The sequence below is a fragment of the Balaenoptera borealis genome, assembly GCF_965194805.1.
Source record: "Balaenoptera borealis genome assembly, chromosome: 9".
NCBI lineage: Eukaryota > Metazoa > Chordata > Mammalia > Artiodactyla > Balaenopteridae > Balaenoptera > Balaenoptera borealis.
The window spans coordinates 7,083,186-7,107,200 of NC_138873.1; the positions used below are offsets into that span (position 1 = coordinate 7,083,186).

General features: G+C 46.7%; 1 protein-coding gene across 12 annotated transcripts in view; it reads left to right on the top strand.

The window, feature by feature from the left end:
* PRKN (parkin RBR E3 ubiquitin protein ligase) overlaps positions 1–24,015 on the top strand; it is a 1,304,064-nt gene that overhangs the window by 1,254,223 nt on the left and 25,826 nt on the right. For all 12 annotated transcript variants that reach the window (XR_014248121.1, XM_082404597.1, XM_082404598.1 and 9 more), the window contains one exon: positions 19,783–19,900. Coding sequence is in view for 11 of the 12 variants with exons in the window: in XM_082404597.1 (XP_082260723.1) it covers positions 19,783–19,900 (118 nt within the window). In the remaining variant the exon portion in view is untranslated. The remainder of the gene's footprint in view (positions 1–19,782; positions 19,901–24,015) is intronic.

A 24,015-nucleotide genomic window follows, 5' to 3' on the forward strand; every position in this document is an offset into this window, starting at 1 on the left:
GGAATCACACTCCTGTTAATGTTGATATTTTGACCTCTTCCAATGAATCATGAATGTTCTTCATGGCATCTAAAATGGTGAATCCTTTCCAGAGGTCTTCAATTTACTTTGCCGAGATCCATCAGAGGAATCACTATCTATGGCAGGTATAGCCTTATGAAATGTATTTCTTAAATAATAAGACTTGAAAGTCAAAATGACTCCTTGATCCATGGACTGCAAGATGGACGTTGTGTCAGCAGGCATGAAAACAACGTGAATCTCATTGTACTTCATCAGAGCTCTTGGGTGACCAGGTGCATTGTCAGTGAGCAGTAATATCTTGAAAGGAGCCTTTTTTTCCGAGCAGTAGGTCTCAACTATGGGCTTAAAATATTCAGTAAACTATGTTGTAAACAGATGTGCTGTCATCCGGGCTTTGTCGTTCTGTTTCTAGAGCACAGGCAGAGTAGACTGAGCATAATTCTTAAGGGTCCCAGGATTTGGGGAACAGTAAATAAGCATTAGATTCAACTTAAAGTCACCAGCTGCATTCGCCCCTAACAAGAAAGTCAGCCTGTCCTTTGACACTTTGAAGACAGGCATTGACTTCTAACTGTGAAAGTCCTAGATGGCATCTTCTTCCACGATAAGACTATTTCATCTGTTGTTTAGTGTACCATGAATTATCTCAGCTGGATCTTCTCGATAACTTGCTGCAGCTTCTACATCAGCACTTGCTGCTTCACCTTGTACTTTGATGTTATGGAGACGGCTTCTTTCCTTAAACCTCATGAGCCAACTTCTGCCAGCTTCAAACATTTCTTCTGCAGCTTCCTCACCTCTCTCAGCCTTCATAGAATTGAAGAGAGTCAAGAGCCTTTCTCTGGATTAGGCTTTGGTTTAAGAGAATGTTGTGGCTGATTTGATCTTCTATCCAGACCAATCAAACTTTCTTCATATCAGCAATAAGGCTATTTCACTTTCTTTTTTTTTTAAACATCTTTATTGAAGTATAATTGCTTTACAATGGTGTGTTAGTTTCTGCTTTATAACAAAGTGAATCAGTTATACATATACATATGTTCCCATATCTCTTCCCTCTTGCATCTCCCTCCCTCCCACCCTCCCTATCCCACCCCTCTAGGTGGTCACAAAGCACCGAGCTGATCTCCCTGTGCTCTGCGGCTGCTTCCCACTAGCTATCTATTTTACATTTGGTAGTGTATATATGTCCATGACACTCTCTCACCCTGTCACATCTCACCCCTCCCCCTCCCCATATCCTCAAGTCCATTCTTTAGTAGGTCTGTGTCTTTATTCCCATCTTGCCACTAGGTTCTTCATGACCTTTTTGTTTTGTTTTTTTTCCTTAGAGTCCATATATATGTGTTAGCATACAGTATTTGTTTTTCTCTTTCTGACTTACTTCACTCTGTATGACAGACTCTAACTCCATCCACCTCATTACAAATACCTCCATTTCATTTCTTTTATGGCTGAGTAATATTCCATTGTATATATGTGCCACATCTTCTTTATCCATTCATCCGATGATGGACACTTAGGTTGCTTCCATGTCCTGGCTATTGTAAATAGAGCTGCAATGAACATTTTGGTACATGACTCTTTTTGAATTATGGTTTTCTCAGGGTCACTTTCTTATCATTCATGTGTCCACTGGAGTAGCACTTTAAATTTCCTTCAAGAACTTTTCCTTTGCGTTCACAGCTTGACTAAATGTTTGGTGCAAGAGGCCTGGCTTTCGGCCTGTCTAGGCCTTGGACATGCCTTCCTCACTAAGCTTAATCACTTCTAGCTTTTGATTTAGAGCGAGAGACTTACAACACTTCCTTTCGTGTGAACGCTTAGAGGACACTGTAGGGTTATTAGTTGGCCTAATTTCAATATTGTTGTGTCTCAGGGAATAAGGAGGCCCGAGGAGAGGGGGAGGGAGACAGGGGAATGCCCGGTCTGTGGAGCACTCAGCACACACAACATTTATCGCTTAATTTGGGAGTCTTATGTCGGCACGGTTCATGGGGCCTCAGAAAAGTTACAATGGTAACATCAAAGGTCACTGATCACAGATCACCATGACAAATACACTAATGATGGAAAAGTTTGAAATATTGTGAGAATTACCAAAATGTGACACAAAGACACGAAGTGAGCAAATGCTATTGGGAAAGTGGCGCTGATAGACTTGCTTGAGGCACAGTTGCCACAAACCTTCAATCTGTAAAAAGCACAATATCTGTGAAGTGCAACAAAGGGAAGCACAATAAAATGAGGTATGCCTGTACGGCTATACGCTATACAGTCACAGGGATCCAGAGATTAGCTGAGTGACTCCTATACACCAGACAAAGGAGAAAATACCCACCTTGAAACAGGAACCCCAACTCTCAACTTCTCCCAGAGGCGCAAAGGGTTTGGACCTCACATCTAAGGCCCCAGCTGTTAAGATTCCCACCAGAGGGCCTGGCTCCCAAAACAGCTAGCTCTGAAAACCAACAGGGCTTGTGTCCATGAGACCCATGAGACTATAGCAAACAAAGAAGCAATTCTTAACAGATGCACAAGCACTCACTGTGGCTATCCCCCCAGGGCTTAGAGGGGGCTGCTCTTCATTGCGGTGGCTTCTCTTGTTGCGGAGCACGGGCTCTAGTCTAGGTGAACAGGCTTCAGTAGTTATGGCACATGGGCTCAATAGTTGTGGCTTGCGTACTTAGTAGCTCCTCGGCATGTGGGATCTTCCTGGACCAGGGGTCGAACCCGTGTCCCTTGCATTGGCAGGCAGATTCTTAACCACTGCGCCACCAGGGAAGTCCCTGTGTCGGTAATCTTTTGATTCATAAGAGAAAATAAGACTCCCACCATAAACCACTGTTCCCTCCTTCGGCCTCCTAAATTAGAAGAATAAAACCACCATTTTGCCCAGGGAAAGATAATAATAATTTACCCTTGTGTAGTACTTGTTTACAAAGCACTTTCAAATACACCATCACATTTTGAGCCTCATTACAACTTTTTGCAATAGATGTAGATGACAGGCAAGGTAGGAGGAGGGAGAGTGACCTGCAGGAGTCATAGAGTTGATCATCACCAGATCAGTAGTGCTTACTGCTGTCACTCTGCATTTTGAAAAAGGGAGATATGCAGGTTAATGCTGGCTGTCCCAGGGTGGCAAACTTAAATGCTAACAGGCACCAGCCTAGTAATATAAACAAGCCAAGTAGGCTGGATTAAACTCACAGGCCTCTCAATGTTTTGAGTATAAAGATAGAGTACACTTTTTGTCTAACTTTCCTATTTCAACAAACAGAACAACAGCAGAAAAGCACATCAAAACACTAGCCTGCAAGAACAGTTACACACAGACCGTGATGTAGTCTGTGCCAGGCCAGGGTGTGCATAGCTTGTCAATGCCACACGGCTGTGTCACTCAGGTCAGTTGTTACCAGGCAGAGATGAGGGACCCATGTCACCAGATCTCCCCAACTGATTTTTTAAGGTTTGAGTAGCTTGAAATCCATGTGTTTATGTTAAATATCCTTTTTTTTTTTTAATTTTTTATTTATTTATTTATTTATTTATTTATGGCTGTGTTGGGTCTTCGTTTCTGTGCGAGGGCTTTCTCCAGTTGCAGCAAGTGGGGGCCACTCTTCATCGCGGTGCGCAGGCCTCTCACTATCGCGGCCTCTCTTGTTGGGGAGCACAGGCTCCAGACGCGCAGGCTCAGTAACTGTAGCTCACGGGCCTAGTTGCTCCGCGGCATGTGGGATCTTCCCAGACCAGGGCTCGAACCCGCGTTCCCTGCATTGGCAGGCAGATTCTCAACCACTGCGCCACCAGGGAAGCCCCAAATATCCTTATTTTTAAAGGTCAAGAACTAACTTAAAAAAAATTTAAACATCTATCCATAGGTGGAATTGTGTCTGCAGACTCTGTGTTCCATGACTTTGAACCTTATTTCAGCTAAGTCTGAATTCCTTATAATCAATTAAAAGAAGGAAAATAGAGAGATTCAGTAAACATTTATAAAGTACCTACTATGCACCATGCACAGCACTCGGTATTTTTGATACAACATTAAACATAGACCAGCCTCTGATCTCATGAGGTTTATAATCTAGTGACATTGAAAAACAACAAGTAATTAAAATATTTACGTGCCAACAGCCACAAAAGGGGACGTTCAGGAAGCTATGACATCCAGGCTTCTAAGAGATTTACAGAACTGTTCACAGGAAGAAATGAAACCTAACGCCTAAAAAATGGACTATCCAGGCAAGGATGGCACGGAGGGCGCTTTAGGCAGAGGGACAAGATATGCAGAGTTCTAGAGATGAAAGAGAACGGCATACTCAGAGAAACGAGGGAAGCTCGGTATGACTGTTGTGTAAGTGTTGGTGGCAGCGGCCATAGTAGGCAGCGGTCAGCAAATAAAGTCTTATGGGTCAGGTTACGGAGGTTAGAGTTAAGGGCAGTGAGAAGGCCTTAAAGGATTTTAATGAGATTGACATCATCAGATTGATGTTTTTGAAAGATCACCAGCTGTAATAGGAAAAACAGGGGGGGAATCGTAATAGGTCGTGTTTTTAGGAAGCAAACTCTGAGACCCTTGAGGTTTGAGTGCAGGTGCGGGAGGGCACTTTGGGGAATAGCACGTGCAGGGCAAAGGCAAAGGGAGCGGGTGAGCTGCGGGACACCTGCAGCAGGGGCCTCAGCCAGTCCTGTAAGGAGCTCTGGGGCTCGGATGGTCCTTCAGATTTGCTCTGCATCAAGGTGGGCAGGAGGGCAGGAGTTTACACCCCCTCACACAGACCAGTCTTCGGCTGTGAGCTCCCCCGACCCAGGAGGGAGCAGGACCTTGGGGGGAAGAAGCCGCTTGCTTCAGCTGAGGGCAGTTCCTGGATAGAGACTTGGCAGAGAGCCGTCTGTTGCCAACATACCCAGCGGCCAGGGAAATGGTTGCTCCGGCCAGTTTCACAGTACTCACTACATTCCGCCCTTGCACTGCTGAGAGAAAGAGGAAGAGACCAGGGAGGTGTACAGGAGGGAGGTAAGCGGGGTGAACTCCAGCTCACACCACTGCAGTTGGTCTGCGGGTTGTGACTGTTTCGCCCTCACCCTCAGCCAAGCACCTCTAGGTTACGCCTGATGGGTCCAAACCCCTGGTTACTTGCCTTTCTAAAGCCGTGACTACTGAGCGCGACCATTTGCTCTCCGGATTGGGCAGGAGAGCACCAAGGGATGCCACAGTGAATCGCCTGGGTGCCAACCGTGTTCCTCCTCTCTCCGTTGCATAGCTGTAGCCCTACCTTTTCCTAATGGTCACTTATCCCTGCCAGAAACGTGACTCCTTTCCTTGCCTGCCAGTCTCTGGGTAAACACATAAGGTGACTAAATGGCAGCTGTAGCTTGAAGTTTAATAGGATTCTTGGTGTGTTCCCTGGTAGAAGCATTTTCCCTGTGGAAACCAGAGCCTCTGTATCTGTAAGGCTCCAAGTTGCCCAGGTAGAGCACAGATTCCCAGGTGGGTCACTGAGAGTAACAATAAGTGGGGCTTACATTCCTACTCCCACCCCTTGATTCCTCAAACATCGTGTTCTACCTATTGGAGACACGGTATCGCACTGTGGTTTTTTATTTAGAGTGTAAATCTCATCTTGAAGGATAGCACCTCAGGGTGGGAGGGAGACGCAAGAGGGAGAAGATATGGGGATATATGTATACATATAGCTGATTCACTTTGTTATACAGCGGAAACTAAGACACCATTGTAAAGCAATTATACTCCAATAATGTTAAAAAATAATAATAATAAAATTTTAAAATATAAAAATAAAAGAATAGCACCTCATCTCCACTTACTGCTGGAGATGTAGGAGCTCCAGCAGCATCTTGAAAGGCAGGCCGATCACTAGTTCAGATCAGCAGCTTCTGGGTGATATGATATGTGACAGGACCAGTGTGCACTATGGTCATGTGCCCTCTGTGACACGCTCTTTGCTAGAAAGTGGGTTTCTTTAGTCCAATGTGATGTTATACAAGATCCCATAAGCCTTCAGATGGTGGTTCTGTCTGAGGCTCTGTTGTCAAGAAAGGCAAACCCATACCTAGAATAGGAGTCAGTTCCTGTCAAGATGGAATTTTTACCTCTCCCGGTAAAAATATAATCAGCAGGCAGATTGTTCTCCTTGAAGGATGTGCCATACTAGGGACTTAATGTTGCTGGCAGGTTGGACATTGGCAGTGGCAGTAGCTACCTCAGACTTGGCAAGTGAAAGCCTAAGCTATAGGATCCAAGCAGAGCTGCCATCTTGCCACCATGATTGCTCCATTCAGGAGTCCATTGACCAGCACTGGTGTGGCTGGCTGATGTCAACTGGCTGGATCATTCTACTTATTGGTTGAAGGCCCCTTTCTGTGGCAGATGCTCTCTTGTGGGCATTAATATGTTGTATATTTCATGCCCACTCTCTCAATTCTATCCACGTGCCTTTTATGCAGATCTCCTTGTCTTCTTTGTCCTCAATCTTCCAGATTTTCTCCTCCCATGCCCTTAACTAACCTGTGAAGACATTTGCCACTGCCTACGAGTTTATATATATTCTTAAATCAGGACCCTCTTCATCCCACACAAAGTGTATGGTCAGTTGCTTTGCCCAAAGCTCTGCCCATTGAGAGGGTTTCTCCCCACCACTCTCTTCTAACCCTAAGAAAGGGTTATAGTATAGCAACCATCCATTGTTGGCTTGCACTCACATGCTGCTATGGTCTTAATGAATATGTCCCCCTAAAATTCATATGTTGAAATCCTAATCCCCAAAGACGATGGCATTAGGAACTGGGGCCTTTGGGAGTACTTAAGTCATGAGGGTAGAGAGCTCATGAACGGGATTAGTGCCTGATACGAGAGACCCCACAAAGACCCCTCGCCCCTTCCACATGTGAGGACAGAGCGAGAAGACACCAGCTATGAACCAGGAAGGGCGCTCTCAGCAGAACGTGACCATGCTGATGCCTTGATCTTGGACTTCTCAGCCTCTGGAACTGGGAGAAATAATTTTCTGTGGTCTATAAGCCCCCCAGTCTGTGATATTTTGTTAGCGCAGCCCGAACAAAGACACATGCTAAGCAAACCCAATTGTGGACCAAGCTGGGACCATAAAAACAGCTCCCTCTGCACCCCTGTGTCGACAGCCACCGTGGGGCCAGAGTTGCGAGCCAGGGGAGAGGCACCGGTGGCCCAGCAGTGGATGATGGGTAACATGGGGGTCTGACCCACTGCTCGTGCAGGTGACTCGTCCACCGTGGTCCTGCTTGGCCTGATCCCAGATGCGCCACCTTCCTCTCGTGAAGGATTGCTGCCGGCGCTCCAGCCCCATGGGGCTCAGGCGCAGGCTGGGAGCTTTTCCCAAACAGCGCCGCTCAGAACTCTAGACATTGCCACTGTGACTCTCTCACTGGCTTGCAATAAACTCCGTGCGACATCTTTTCTCACCACACACACCTTGAGTACCATGGGGTCTGCCTATTTGTGCGGCCCCAGAGACAGGACTGCTGGCGCCGGAGCCAACCCAGTGCACAGCCCTTCGCAGCTCTGACAGCACTCAAAGCTTCCAGGGCTCGTGTCCCACAGGGAATGGCCTCTTCTCTGGCAGACAGCTGGCAGGTGTTCAACTCTGTCCCCTGCCCCATCATATGTTTGCGTCCTAGGACCACTCCTGGTACCAGCTGTCATAGGTCACGTTCCCAGGGAAACCGCCTCTGAGTCTGGCAGACAGGAGGTGTCTGTGGGCGTGCTCTCAGGAATGACACCTTAGGAAGAGAGGGAAGCAGGATTGAGCAGGGGTAGAAGCTGCAGTGATGCCGTTACAGCGGGAGATGAGGGGAGGTAGAGGCGGGGCGGGGCCCGGGAACTAAGACGGCTCTGGAGAGTTGTCTCACCCTGAGTGCGGGGCTGGAGGCTGATCTTTAGCACCCGTCCATCCATACGTCAATTGGTCATCGGGTGTGCGTTGTCCCCGCCTCCACAAGGAACTGTGGCTGGAATGAGGCAGTGCTTTGACTTAGGGAGAGTCCTGTGTAGCGTCTCGGCAGAGATGCAGCCAAAATTGCCAGCAGCTGGGGAAACCAGTACCCAAGGTGGGGCAGGGCTGGGGTGCAGCCAAGGATCCACCAGCAGAGTCAAGACTAGAGAGACTCATCAGGGTGCTGAGAAGGGCAGCGGGGATACAGAGAGGTGGTGGGTCTGAGGTAGGATCCAGACCTTGGCAATGAATTAGAGGACAGGATGAGAGCAGTAATGAGTTAATGTCAATGCTCGAATTTCCACCTTGGGTGAACTTGGGTGGGTAACAGTGCCATTCACTGGAAGAGGAAACACAGGGACAGAAGCAAGGTGTTCGGGGAGAGATGACGAGTTCACTCTGGACATCTCAGCAGAGGTGCTGGGCGGGTAAAGGAATAGATGCGTAGACCACCTCAGAGGGATGCCTTGGCTGATAAAGACACCGATTAATCATCTCCAGTTGATCGCCCCTCACCCAGGACCCCTGCCTCAACCTCCCCGGTTCTACAGCCGGAGGCTGAGGGACGTTCCTCCCCTGGAGAAGGAGAGCGAAACAGCGATGGCCCAGGAGGACTGGATTCCTGGGTGTGCTTGACTGACTCTCTGCAGACTTATCTCCTGGCCATTTACTGCTGTTCACACAAGTGCAGCCCCAGAATCGGGAGACGGGGGGAATTTATTATCCCCAGAGGTCTAGGTCCACAGTTATTTGGGAGTGTAGCTCCTGAATCGCCTGTTGGTTTAAGTGATGCAGCTTTATCAGTGCACTTCACTCAAATTCTTGACTCTGGATGTGCAGGGTGGCAGACGTGCAGACACGTAATGACGGTGCTAGAGCCCAGGAAATGCAGGCGCCTCATCCGCCTGTCATTCAATAGAAAGGAGGAGAATAGGTGCAGAAGACAACACCGGAGCTCCTGTAGTGCATTCCCCAAGCATTTGGTCTGTTGGCCCCGGGGGAGCAGAAATGGCCCTGGGCTGCTACTCTCCTCCACTTCCAGGCAAGTCTCTCAAATTCTTACAGCGTTTTTCCCCACCTGCCACACTGGGCCAGCAAGGTCTACAAACAATGGAAAGAGAATGTATGTGAAGTATTTTATGCCTTGTAAAGTACTACAAAATGGTACAGCTTTGAGGTTCGGGTATTTTAAAGGCTGAATGCTGAAAATGTCAGGCACTAGAGAGAGAGAAAATGAAAGACAACATTGAAAAACAAATGGAGGCACACTTCAGCGTGTGGACACACACTCACACACACACTCACAAACACACACACAAACACACACTCACGTACACACTCACATACTCACACTCACACACTCTCACACACTCACACTCTCAACACACTCACACACACTCATACACTCACACTCACATACGCACTCACATACGCACACACACTCACAAACACACTCACACACACTCATACACTCTCACACACTCACATACACACACTCAAACACGCTCACACACACACTCACACTCACTCATTCACACATCAGACTTACCACGCGGGCCCAGGGCTCCGCCTCTCCCACAGCCCTCCCGTCCTCCGCAGTTGCTCTCTTCTCCTCCGCGGCCATCACTGGAGAGAGAGCAGAACTGGGCAGCCCGCAGCACTGCCTGGGGCTTCGGCCTCTCTCCCGCGGGGGTTTCTAGAAGCCTCCCAGCCCCAGGAGGTCCTCCCAGCCTGGTGTCCCCACTGAAGGACACGATCTCCCCGGTCCCAGCCGGAGCTCAGCCCTCCTCGCAGACACCAGGCCAGAGTCCCCGCCTCGGCCGCCTCCCCGCGTGGGGAGCCCACGTGGACGCGGGGCTGCCCCGAGCCCTCCGGATCCAAGCGGGCTTAGGAGTCCTGGCCGGCTCGCTAGAGGAGGCCTGAACGCACGGCCCTCACCTGGACCGCTTGTCCGCACCTGCGCCCCAGCCTCAGGAGCAGCTGTTGGAGCAACGCCATCACGTGGAAAGCATTTTTACAGAAACTTGTTACCACACACATATCCACCCCACACACACACACACCACACACACACACCACAACATATTCAACACACATATATCACACACACGCATATGTGGTATATCTGCATGTGTCTACTCAACACACACAGAGCACACACCCATGCCGCATGCACACCCCACCCCACATACACACTCACCGCACACACAGCACATACGTACATCTCACACCGAACACACACACCTCCCATACACACTCACCACAGACACACACACACCAGAGACTGTTTCAGCTCCGCCCGAAGAAGACGTGCCCTGGAGATTCCCTGCATTTCCTCCTCGGGCAGGAAGAGGGGAGATACCTGCAGAGCTCCTCGCGGTCACCAGATGGCGCTAAATCCCTAGGGGAAATCATATATTTTTCAAGACATGGTGGCCAGAAGTGAAGTGACCTGGGGAAAAAGGAGTGTTCACTGCTTTCAATTGACAGCAGGGGCAGGAGAATCAAGACAGGCGCAGCATTTCTGATTGAAGTACAGACTTGAAAAACTAAGATCTGGGTCCTGCCTACAATGAATCCTTTATTCACTGACTGATTTAAAATGGGGGGGGGGGGGGGATACATGTATTTATATATTGTCATCCGCAGGACAGGAGGGCTTGTAGACCAGCTGTGGGAAAAATAATTCATCTGCTCTCCCTGATCACCTCTTATCAAATGAAGCAGTTGCCAAACACGTGCATGAAGGGTCAGCACATTTTAATTTATTGCTGTTGCTTTCCAAGTTTACCTTTAATTTCTTTCAGCAAGAACTAAGTGTACATCTCTTATCTGATCATCGCTATCCTGTGAGGAATCCAAGGCCAGGCAGAACGGTTTTGAAGTCAAACTGATCTGGTGTTGAAAATGAGTCTCAGCGGTGACTAGCTGTAATGGTTGATTTTTTTGTGTCAGCTTGGTTAAGCTATGTTGCACAGTTTTTTTTGTCAAACACTAGTCTCCGTGCTGCTGGGATGGTATTCTGTAGATGTGGTCAACATCTACCATCAGTTAGCTGACTTTAAGTAAAGGAGATGACCTGTAATGTAGGTGGGCCTCATCTAATCTCTTGAAGGCCTTAAGAGCAAAGACTGAGATTTCCCAGATGAGAAGGAATTCAGCCTCATGACTGTAACATAGACACTCCACCTGTGTCTCCAGCCTGCCCTACAGATTTTGAACTTGCCAGTTCCCACGATCCCATGAGCCAATTCCTTAAAGTAAATCCACATATTTTATACATACATATATATCCTACTGGTTCTGTCTCTCTAGAGAACCCTAACTGATACATGAACTGTGGTCATCATTAAGTGAATTATGTAACCTCTCCAAGCCATGCTTTCCTCATCTGTAATATGATGTAGTAAATTCAAAAGGATTTAATGAACAATGCATGCATTTACGCCTAGTGTGGAGCCTGACAAATCCCAGTGTGCACTAAACAAGGTGGTTCTTTCCTCATCCATCCTCATTCCAGCACACACACACCCCACAGGATTACATCAGGCTGCAGAGATTCGACGTACACGTTCAAGACAACGTGTGCTAGAGCACACACACACAATTCCTTGTATCTGTGTTGACTGCAGCATATGCAGATGTTCTGCTACTTCTGTAGTCCACAGACCAGCTGCTTGGGCATCACCCAGGAACATGTCAAGACCTACTGATCCAGAAACTGGGAGGAGACTGTGGGCGAGCTGGGAGGGGTGGGGGGGGGGAGATCTACAGCAATCTGTGTTTGAACAAGGCCTCCAGGTGGTACTAATGCACACCACAGGCTAGGAACCACTGTTCTGCTAACTTGTAAGCGCTACAAGGCAGGGATCTTTTCGTCTGGTGTTTGTTTATCGTCTCTTTTGTTTACGTATCCCTGGTACCTAGAACAGTGCCTGGCACATCACAGGCATCCAACACATATTTGCTGAATGAAGGGATTTCTGTGCCAGCTCTAGCGAAGAATAATAGTCAGCTTTGTACCAGAATATCCACATTTTACACAAAGGACAAGCTTGTTCTCTGCTCTGGCTTCCTCTGTGCATTAGTGATGCTTCCACATTCAAAATCCTTTCTAGATTGATAATTTTAGTCATTACTGACCTGAGCAAGCCATGAACTAGTGATCTCCATCATCCAGAATACAACTTAGCTTATCTTCCTCTCTCAAGTGCAGATTTTTCCCATTTGTCAATGTGTGATAATAGCTGAACACAAAGAACTTTAAAATTCCCATTAAATGATACCTATTAATAATTCTTTTTAACATCTTTATTGGAGTATAATTGCGTTACAATGGTGTGTTAGTTTCTGCTTTGTAACAAAATGAATCAGTTATACATATACATATGTTCCCATATCTCTTCCCTCTTGCATCTCCCTCCCTCCCACCCTCCCTATCCCACCCCTCTAGGTGGTCACAAAGCACCGAGCTGATCTCCCTGTGCTATGCGGCTGCTTCCCACTAGCTATCTATTTTACATTTGGTAGTGTATATATGTCCTATTAATAATCTTAATATTTATGTTGTCCCATTTCCCCATCAATCTTAAAATATGCTAATAGACATTGTTTATTTACTTTCCTCCCTCTCTGTGAAGCAGTCAAGGTCCCGTGGAGCAGGGCTATATAAGGTCTAAGTGGCGATCCAAGTGGTGTTTGGTACCCATTGCACTAAGAACAGAAATCACCACTGTTATTGCCTTCATCAAGAATATTCTTCCAAACTGAATTTGAGAGCGTGGCCCGGGAAGTTGGGAACTTAGTGCAGAGAGCGCGGCCCAGCAGCCCAACCCAGCCCCCAGCCAGACGCTCCGTTACATCCTAGCACTTCAGTGATTTCTTTCTAAACACACATAGAGATAAAGATATAACGAGTAGTTATTTCTCGTATATGTTTATTATATAAATTAATACTATATAGGTACGTATACTGCCCCGAAAAGAGAGAGTAATAATAGTTCCAAGAATCTTCAGGCCTGAAAGGGGAATGCGGTGTTCCGACTCACCAGCAGGGGCGCGCTGCTCACAAGCAGTGGTCTTGGACCAGACCACCTGACCTTGCTGTGACTCCGGGGAAGCTGGGACCCCGTCAAAGTCGGCATTCACCTGAACGCATTCACAATCTGAATTAAGCCGCCTGTTTTCAGGGATTTATGGCAATCTGATCCTTTTTGGAAAATAGATTTAAATTGACTTTTAGAATTAGGATATACTTGTCTGATTATTGACTAAACAGATGTCACAAATAAGTTTCCTAAAGCAGGAAAGATGACATGAATGCGAACAGTCTCTCAAGTTGTTCTAACTTGCATACGTATTAACAGGGTCTCCTAGGCACAAATTTTAAAACCTCTGTGAGGGCACTTTGCTTTGATTTACCTGTGTTTTTTAAAGGAGACATCAGTAGTCTTTTCGGTTTATACAAGCTCCTACAGTCTGATAGTCTCATCTCTATAAATACGAGGTGAGGACGATGATGACGACAAGATAATGGTTATAATCATTGAAAACACGAACTTGGCATTCGCGGTGCACCAGGCTCTTTGCTAAGCTCTTGCATGCTTATATTCTTGACTCGCGACCACCCTTGTGAGGGGTGGACTGTATTCATCACACTTACAGATGAGAAGAGGCTGAGGCTCGGTGTCTGTCCACGGTTACCCAGCAAGTAGAGAAGGATGCTGGCATTTAAACCCAGGCACTGATGACCCCAGAGCCCTGCTCTGAACCACTTCCCATGCCACAGGCACCTCTAAGTGTTCACTTAACAATGATCCCCTTATAAACAAAACCCATGGTCCCTTCTTGAGCCACAGACTGTCTGTCATGCCAATACTTGACCTCGCTGAGGCAGTTTTGAAGGTATATAGGAGACTGTAGGAAATTGCTATTTTTAGCCATCAACTGTGTAAGAAGAGAGACTTGTCCCATGCCACCCACACCACATCCCGCCCCCTCTCCCCCACTCGCACTCACACACCGTTCCTCCCCCCGACGGGTGAACACAAAGCAGGCACAGAGGTCTGTGCAATTAACCTGTCACACTGCCCTATAGGAGCCACAGTTAATCACACGTAGGACGATAATGCTGAGTGACAACCAAGCCTTCACCTCCTGGCAGCACAATGACAAGTCACTGCTTTATAGCTTGATGACTAAAGGCATAAGAGAGGGTGAGTTTATCCAACTAAACATGCTTTTCAGGCTCAAGCGAGGCGGCTCTCAAGCCTCCCTGCGCCCCACAAGCCCCCAGGGCGTTTTTAAGGATTCACATTTCTGGACCCCATTCCAGACCTACTGAATCCAAATCTCCAGGTTGTGAGCACAAGCAAAGGTGTGCGTGTGTTTTCTAAATCCCTAGGTGATCCTGTAGCAGTGGGCATCCGGCCTCTGTTCGCGATCATTCCAGAAGGATTTGAATATCAGTATCAAGGATACTCATAAAAGCTGCTAAGCAGAGATCTCAGCAGAAGAGACTTGATGACACCCCTTTTCCCCAGGAAGTGATAGTCGAAGGTCTAACACAGTCATCTGGGCACATGAGGATGATCCAGAGCTGTGTTTCTTGGTTCCCCACGTCAGTTAGGCCAGCAGCAGTAGAGGCGGGTCTCCCGCTGTACCTTCCACGTGGATCCAAGTGGGTGACGCGGAAGAAACAAGAATAATGTTGATGCGGGCGGAGGCCTCCTGAGGGGTTTTGGGCGCTCTCCGTGGCTCTGTTCTACCAAGGAGGAAGGAAGCCCACAGTGTTAGGGGCGGTGGGACTATCAGAGATGAAAAGGGCAGAGAAAAGGCATTGGCTTTGGCAACTGTGGCCTCACTCGTGTCCTTTCTGAGAACAGTTTCAGCAGGTCAGGCGGAAGTGAGATCCAGCCACACAGCAGGAGGTCACAGAGCGGGGCGAGTGGTGGAGAGTGAGGGCGTCGGCTGGGCGCAGAGGAAGCAGAGATTTCCCGCCCCTCGGCCTCAGGGTGTGGAACCGCTCTGTGACAGTGCCATGGCCTTCAACCCTTAGTCCTCTCTGTAACATGCGACGTCATCGTGAAAGAAACTGTAGCAGCAAAAGCACGGGGTATGAAATCAGGGAGTCCAGGGGTCACACACGGATTCTGCTGCTCGAAGTCTCTGTGGCCGCAGGCAAGTTCAGTTGCTTCTTGAAATTGAGGTTTCTCCCTCTGAAATAGTTGACAACAGCCCTACCTATTCGGAAGGCTACAATCGCTAAATTAAATGATCTACTCCGAGCTCCTGACAGAGAGCACAGCTTCCTAATATAATAGACATGGTCACTGTTACTTCTTTTTTTTTTTTTAATTTATTTATTTATCGGAGTATCATTGCTTTACAGTGCTGTGTTAGTTGCTGCTGTAGGATGAAGTGAATCAGCTGTAGGTGTACTTATATCCCCTCCCTCTTGGACCTCCCTCCCCTGCCCCATCCCTTTCCACACCTGGATCCCGATCCTCAGCTCCAGGGTCCTGGACCAGCCTGCGTCCCCTCCCGCTACATGCTCACTGCAAACCTATTACAACTTTGTAGCCGTCACGGCACGATTCCTAGACACAGCTCTGTGTCTTCTTCATGGAATCAATGGGAAAACCAGCAAGAGGACAAGAGAGCTGGTTCCATGAGCATGTGAGGAACGGGATGCCATGCCATTTTATTGATTGATTTAATTTTTTAAAAATTAAACTACAGTTGAGTTACAATTTTGTGTTAGTTTCAGGTGTAGAGCAAAGTGATTCAGTTATACATAGACATACATATATATTTATGTGTGTGTATATATATATATTCTTTGCAGATTCTTTTCCATTTAAGGTATTATAAGATATTGGATATAGTTCCCTGTACTATACAGTAAATCCTTGTTGTTTATCTGTCTATATATAGTAGGTGTATCTGTTAATCCCAAACTCCTAATTTATCCCTCTCCCCTTACCCCACCCTTTCCCCTTTGGTAACCATAAGTTTATTTTCTATGTCTGTGAGTCTATTTTTTTCGTAAATAAATTTATTTGTATTACTAAACATATTTATTTTGTACTCTGCATCTGATCATTCCAATATCCACAACCTTTGTGGTCAAATTCTGCAGTTTTGCACTTCTGCCACTTTCACTCATGGTAGCTTGTTTTCGCCTGTATTTGGTGACTTTTTTATTGTGAGCCCAGATTTCTTGGAATTTTATTTGTGTGATTTTTTTTTTTTTTTTTTGAGGTTTGTCTTTTTAAAGTGCATTACTCTACAGAAAATATTTTTGCTTCAGCCAGGTTCTTGGGTATACTGCCAATCCGGGAGTATTTCAAATTAACTTTTTGGCGTGAGTCCTTTTTTAAGCTAATCAAGTGGTATGAATTCTTTTCACAAACGCTGTGCATAAGGCCTAGTGGTTGGGAATTCTCAGAAGAACTTTGTCTCTCTGACCTGCTCCACCATAGGACAAAGGCTGAGACCAGCACATACGTTTTTTCATCAATTCTTTATCAATTCTCTCTTCTGGGAGGATTTTTCCACCTTCCACACTGCTCTGGCCCAGGTCCCATCTCTGCTTGTAAAGACCAGGCCTTGGGCAGCCTGGGACTAGGAAAATAGCCCCATAGCAAACACCAGATTCCTCCCTCCCTACACCAGTAAGATTTTCTCTTTCTTATCCTGACCTTCAGGGATTTTCCTGACTTTCCCATCAGATCAACCATTTATTAAGCAAAGACTTTTCTCGCATATTTCAGCCAGCATTTTTAGGTATACAGACCTCAGAGAAATTGCACTTAGCATGCAGTGTGCCATATTGCTGAAAAGTGGCATTTTCAAATTAGTCTTTGATAAGTAACGTTATATATTTCTCTGACCTGTATGCCTCCAGTAAGCAATTTTAAACCATAGCTACAGAATTACAAGCTCCTGAACCTTAAAAAGAAAAGCTGGGGACATAGGATCGGGAAGAGTATTTGCTATGTTCGCTGAGGGTTAGGACCACACGTGAATCTGAGCTGATTGGAAGACGCGTACTTGAGATACAAAGCTACTTACTAAATCTTGTGTCGGTTCACATTCATCACAGCTTTATCACTGGGCTCTGGGCCATGAGTGGTCTTTACATTGTCCCAGAGCCAAAGGAAGTTTTCCATGACCTGTGGTTGCTTCTTAGTGTTAAACTGATTCTGCTTTATTCTAACAAAGTATTCACAAATCACATGACGTCCTCTGAGTTATAAAGGAAGTTTCCTTTGTGAACGGGAGAGCTGATTAACAGAAAGGAATTGGTTTCACCTCAATGACCACCATCAGGGATGCACCCCACATGCCCTTGCTGGTTCACGGGGTCCTATTCCAGACGATTGTCAGGCTGGTGGCTTCATGGGATGTGTCATCTGTTCACTGACTCAGCTAAAATGTACTGAGTGCCCACTAGGTACTGTGCACTGTGCCAGACACTGGAGAGAAGAGGAAGACACAAACGTGATCTTGGCCTTGGATGGATTCACTTTCTATTGGAAATAACAGAAACATAAATACTAATTACCATAGAAACCATTAAATGCTGCAAATGAGGTATAAACACAGTTATTTACCTCCTAATACTTCACTCTTAAAGAGTGAAAACTTAAACATTTCAAAAATATTTAGAACCTAACGATGAAATGATAAAAGTTGGATTTGTATCTGGAATGAAGGATCCACTCACCAGATTCCACATCTGATCTAGGTCCCTCCCTGCACTGTGGTATCCGAGGATGATTGCTCTACTTACTGACACAGTCGTTTCTTTTTTTTTTTTTTGGCTGTGTTGGGTCTTTGTTGCTGCGCGCGGGCTTTTCTCTAGTTGCGGTGAGCGGGGGCTACTCTTCGTTGCAGTGCGTGTGCCCCTCATTGTGGTGGCTTCTCTTGTTGCGGAGCACAGGCTCTAGGCGCGTGGGCTTCAGTAGTTGCAGCGCATGGGCTCAGTAGTTGTGCCACCTGGGCTTAGTTGCTCTGCAGCATGTGGGATCTTCCCGGACCAGGGATTGAGCCCATGTCCCCTGCATTGGCAGGCGGATTCTCAACCATGGAAGCCCTGACACAGTCGTTTCTAAGCACAGCCATCCCAGCACCTCTTGCTTTCACTCTCACCATCTAGAAAACCTGCTAAGAGACCATGGTGCTGGGCGGAGACCCCGTGTGTGAGCATCTCTGGTTTGGGTTTCCATCCTTCAGGTTTTCCAAATTTTTGCATTTGATCGGCCCTGGTGCTGTTATACACGCGGCGAGCATCCTGAAACCTGGCACTTGGCCTTTTTACTACTCAGAGGCCTCCTTTGTAAAATAAGTTTGATAGCTGCCTGATTTCTCTAGGTTACTTTGATGGGCCACTGAAATGATGGAAATCAAAGTGTAAAAAACAATGTGTCATAAATTTGTAAAGTATCATCAATGTTATTATTAGAGTAATATCAGAGTATTAGAGCATTTCATGTTATTTGATTTCTTCACTAATTTATATTTTAAGTCATTTTTAGTACTTTCTTAATCTAAAAATATCTCTGGGAATGTTTTAAGAGTCATTACAAATTAATAAAATGACCCACACGTTCATATTAATTTTAAAGCATAGAAGAAAAAAATTTAATACCATAGAGGCCAAGAAGGAGGGGTTCTGTTTGGATTAACATTTTGAAATATATTTCTAGACCACAGAGTTCTTGTACTAAATCCAAAAATGTACCAATTCTTTTTCTGCATGTGTCATTCAGCACTGAAGTAAGTGAAGAGATTGTTGTGTCTGAACAATTAGACAGGCACAGAATATCTTCAGCGGCTCCTTTGAAATCCCTCCTCCTTTTCGTGGTATATGAGTCAGGGATGAGTCATTCCTCTGACTTGAATAATGTTAGCAAACATTTCTGAGAGCTTGTTGTAGATCTGGAGGTCATTCTATTGTCAGGTAATGTGTGTCAGATACTCGTCCTGAACCTTTAAAGAAATTAACCCGCTTGATCCTTGATACCGCAATGCACTAGGCATTTTGATTTCCATCTGAGATGGGAACTTTCAGAGAGTTAAGGAATGTTCCCAAAGCCGCCCACCCAGGTGGAGCTGGGATTTGAACCCAGGCGGCTGGCTCCAGAGCCCAGCCTTGACTTCTGGCTGTTCGCTATTCCTGCTGCCACTTCCTCTGTCACATCAGCTTCACCTCCCTGTTCCTGCCCCGTCCTGTCTGTGACCACATTCCTGTCCAGGTGCAGGAATGAAAGGTAATAAGATGTTGAAGAAAGTTTAAAAGCAAAGATTTTGGAATCACACAGACTCTGCTGCTTATCAGCTTTGGGCAGTTGTTTAACATGTCTAATCCTCGATGTAAAATAAAAACTAGTACACTCACCTGATGAAGCGTCTAACAAGAAGGTTTTAAGAGTATGTGTCACCTTGCCTGCATGTTAAGCACCCACTAGATGTTATTTGTTACAATTATTCAAGACAATAAAAAAGAGGAACTCAAACTGCAAAACTGCAGTCTTGTCTTAGCTTGTAAGCACAGGCCAGATGCCAGGAAACCATGTTGGTGTATGTCCCTGCATGGCCAGGAGCCGTCCAGCACTTGTCAAGTGAGTTTACTTTTGAGCTTCTTGCCTGAAGGCACTTCCATCTCTAAGAACTTCCTGTGCAGTGTTTCAGGGGACCCACGTTGGAGCCCACTGTGAAGATCTGAATTTCAGCTCCTTCTGTCTCATTTACCCAGGCCTACCGAGTTGATAAGAAGGCGGCAGAGGAGGCCCGGTGGGAGCACGCCTCCAAAGAAACAATCAAGAAAACCACTAAACCCTGTCCCCGTTGCCACGTGCCGGTGGAAAAACATGGTGAGTCTGGGCTGGGCAAGAAGTGAGGGCGTCTCAGGGCGTCGGCTGCGTGGCTGGGACACTCAGGGGCTCTATGAGGGCTTGCTAGCTGGGGAGTTCAGCGCTGGGACTTTGGCACCATCTGGCCAGAGTTTGAGTCTCAGCTCTCTCACGTCAAGTTTCTTAGCCTCCTGAGCTGCAAGTTCTCTTCTGAAAAACAGAGCTGATAACAGAAGCTGTCCCGCAGCAATAGAACCATATGACATGGTGGGTGGCAAATGCCTCCCCGGTGCCTGGCATAGAGAAAGCACTCAAGAAACACTCACTGCCCTTATTATTATTTATTATTAACACTACTAAACACTTTGCACCTGATTTTTAAAAACAAGTGCTAGGGAAACTTTCCAGTCCAATATTTCCCCCCGAGTGCCCTCCATACTACTCTGGTATCTAGAGATACTCACCGGGGAAAGGCAGATGCCACCACGTCACGTACATCTGGCAGTTGGTTCCCACTGTATCCTCTCTTGGAGAATAACAACAAGGAAAACAACTGACTTGTACTGAGCACTTACTAAATGCTGGTTCTAAGTTCTCGCTGGTTCCAAGTTCCCTTCGAGTATCAGATCATTTAATCCTCACAGACAACACATAAGGAAGCTATTATTATCCCCATTCGTAACATATATTCAAGCCATTCAGAATGCCTTTTGTAAAGAAATCTGTTTAACTTTGTCTAAGCAGTTGGTTCCCAATTTTTCTGGCCATGAAACTCTCTCTTTCACGTCAGTGATTCCTATCCCTTTGAACACGGGACACACTCTGGGCTCTGGTCTCACCATCCCTGTGGCGGGAGAGTTAGCGCCTTAGGTTGGGGTGACGCTTGGCTCCTTCATTAAACTAGCCTTTCCATGAGTTTGTTTCTGAATGGGACTTTTGCCTTCTACCAGCTTCTCTCTAAATTTTAAGCATGGGAGGGGATAACTTCGAGACACCTCTGGATGGATGAAACGACATTCACCATAGTCAGGGTCTCCCAGGAGCCCACGTATATCTGCTACTTTGCACAGGTTTACGGGCTTAGAAACACCACCATCCATATTCGGATGGTTCTCCCTGGGGATAGTCTACACCCAGGGCAGCGTCTCCCTTCCCTTACACGTGTGGTCACGTCCACGCCTCCTCACATCCTGGGAGCCACCACAGCTGTGGGGAGACCTGAGAGAGCTTCTACCAGAAGGAGCCCCTCCCAGCTCCCGTCTCCTTGCCTCCTGCCAAGTGGCCCCATGCAACTGCTGGAGGATGCTGAAAGGGAGACCAGCTCAGCTCTGGGGACACGACCATGCTCGTGGCTGTGGTTTTTCCTCCCCCCGTTGACCTCCCCCTGCTCTGATGGCTGCTCTGTGTGATCATGTGGTCTGGGGGCCATCGCTGTGTAGCCCTCCCGGGCTCTGTAGTGTTGCTGGAAGTCAAACTCTAGTCTATATTCAGAGCATTCCTCTGGGCTGCCCCCTTCCCAGGGACCCTGCTACCTCGCGGGAGCCGGCGGGGCACCCGTGCCATCCGTCTTAAAGCCGTCCCAGCCCAGCACCCAGAGTTCTTTCTAAATGTGAAGCACGTCAGTACGTGCACGGTAGGGTCAGCGGCATTAGTGCGGCTGAGAAATCAACGAAGCACAGGTACTGTTTTTCCCACGTTCTCTTCACTGGGCCTTCACTAGCTGCCCTTATTATTACATATTATTAACACTATTAAACACTTTGCATCTGATAAAAAAAAAAAAAAAAAGAAAGAAGGAAAATGCTAGGGAAACTTCCCATTCCAATATTTCCCCAGAGTACTCTGATATCTAGAGATACTCACTGGTTTGTCGGGGCTGAGAGCTGGCCTGCTGTGCGTGAAACCCAGCCCGCGGCCCCAGGGTGGGCCCTGAGGCTCTCTTTCCTCAGCTACGTCCTTTGTCTTCATGAATACAAACTTGAGAGCGCTGACACCTCCCAGAGCGGCAGCCACAGGCCAGGCCCCCAGCCCTGGATCAGAGGTCTCCCGGGTGGGCGGAGGGGGGTGGGATGGGTGGGAAGAGAGTTTATCCAGTGAGTCATCGTTACTCCTTCCTGTACTGGAACGCTCCTGGAAATGCAGCAGGCTGGCCCGCACCTATAAAGAGGAGACAACAACAGAATCAGAAGAAAGAGCTTTCCTATTCCTCACGGACTGAGCAGTGTTGAGAAAGAAGCAAAGGCCTTTCATCAGCGGGGATGTGCAGTGCTGATGGGCACGGGCCAGTGTTCTGTCTCACGGGTACTTAAAGGATGCAGATTCAACAGTAAGAGACCCGTTTTGCTATTTTCAAAGGTCAGGAACCCTGGCTGTCTATCCCCTGGGCCCAGAAGAGTACCCGATAAATAAATATTTGTTGAATTTAAAAGGAGCTAGGAAAGGAGATAGACACATAAATAGGTAATCTTATAAAATATGACAGAGAAAACAAGCTAGTAAAGAAAGACCTTGGGGTTAAGAGGTGGCTTCCTGGCGGAGATGATGCCTGAGCCGAGAATAAGGGTCAAGGTTATGAGCCAGGCGAGGACGTGGGAGAGAAGCCTTCCAGGCAGAGAGCAGGTAGTGCAAAGGCAGGGAGGGTAAACCATCAGTGCCGGGGTGTGCCAGAAGCCCAGCTGTTGGGAGTTCCTGGACGAAGATGAGGAGCATCTGCTGAAGCGGTGGGTGGGTGGAGTGCAGGGCCCAGAATGACGTGCAGGGCTTGGACCTGATTCTGTCAGACAGGGAACCGCTCCAGGGTGTGAGGCCAGAAAACGACGTGCTCAGGTCTGCCTTGAGTCAGAGCACACCTGCAGCCCCAGAAGGTGGAATTGAAGGAGTCAAGTGATTCCTGACTATAGACATGTCTCCTAATCTGGTTCTTTCTTTGAAATATGGTGATGTACTATACATGGAAAGCTCTGATTTTTCACCTCTAGGCTTTTGTTTTTAGTGTCTACAACTGCTTTTAATTTTTAACAAAATGTGTGTTCACTTTACCATAACCAGGGTAGCATGTTAAAGGTGGATCCCCATTGTACATGTAATTCTGTCTCTTGGAATTTTGATTACTTGCAAAAGGTCCAGGTACATGTGTTCCAGAATATTCTCAGAATCATTAAATCGTGAAAAATTGGGAGCATACGCAAGTGTCCTTTGATGGATAGAGGGACAGGCAATCTTTAAAAGAATGAGGTAGAGCTAAATATATTAAAAAACAAAGAATTGCACAGAATATATTGTTGAGGGAAAATGCTTCTTCACAATTCTGTGTAGTGTATGATCATGAAGGACTAAGGAGAAGGTTTATGTTTTCTCAAAATTTTGTTTGAATCAATTCGAGATGAATGACCCGTACTGAGAAAGAGTCAGACCGTTAACAACACATCTAGGAGTCTGGGATTAGGCAGGACTGGATTTAGTTTCAGGGAAACCTGATTCTCCCACTGGCTTAGAGGTCACACCTATAGATCTTTAACCTATGAACTGAAAAGCTGAAACTTTCAGCTTATTAATGATAGTCTCTACTGTTTTAAAGGATATCACTACGACCAAAACAAACTTAGGCTCCATTAGCAAGAAAAGCTAGTCTCATTATCTAGCTCTCTACCTAAATTCATAGCCTGTTTCATATTCAGCTGAATCCCAGAAAAGTAGTTCTTCCTTCAGCAAAGCTGTCATGATAATGAGAATTATTTCCATTTTAAACGCAGGCTGAACTTGGCACTCCCTCCTATAACGCCCTTTAATCCCCGGAAGTTCTTCCTTTACTTCCACCTCAAACAGATGAGATTCAGGATCCATTTTCTCTGCAATAAGCGTCTGTTGCCAGTTAAATTTGCCTTCAGGTTGTGCAAGAACTTCTGATCTCTCATTAAATCTAATGGCAGAGTGGCCAGCCCAGGCCACGGTGTTGGCTGTGCACAGTTGGGGCTTTTCATTGTTTGCGCATCAATCAGGAGACAGAATCCTCTAAGAGGGAAGCCAGACTTTCTCCATGCAAATATCCACAAATTAGCATGGCATGGTCAGCAGCTTCTTGCTCGAATTGACTTTTAAGCTGGCAAGGCTTTTAGAATTGGAGTCTCTGACTCGTC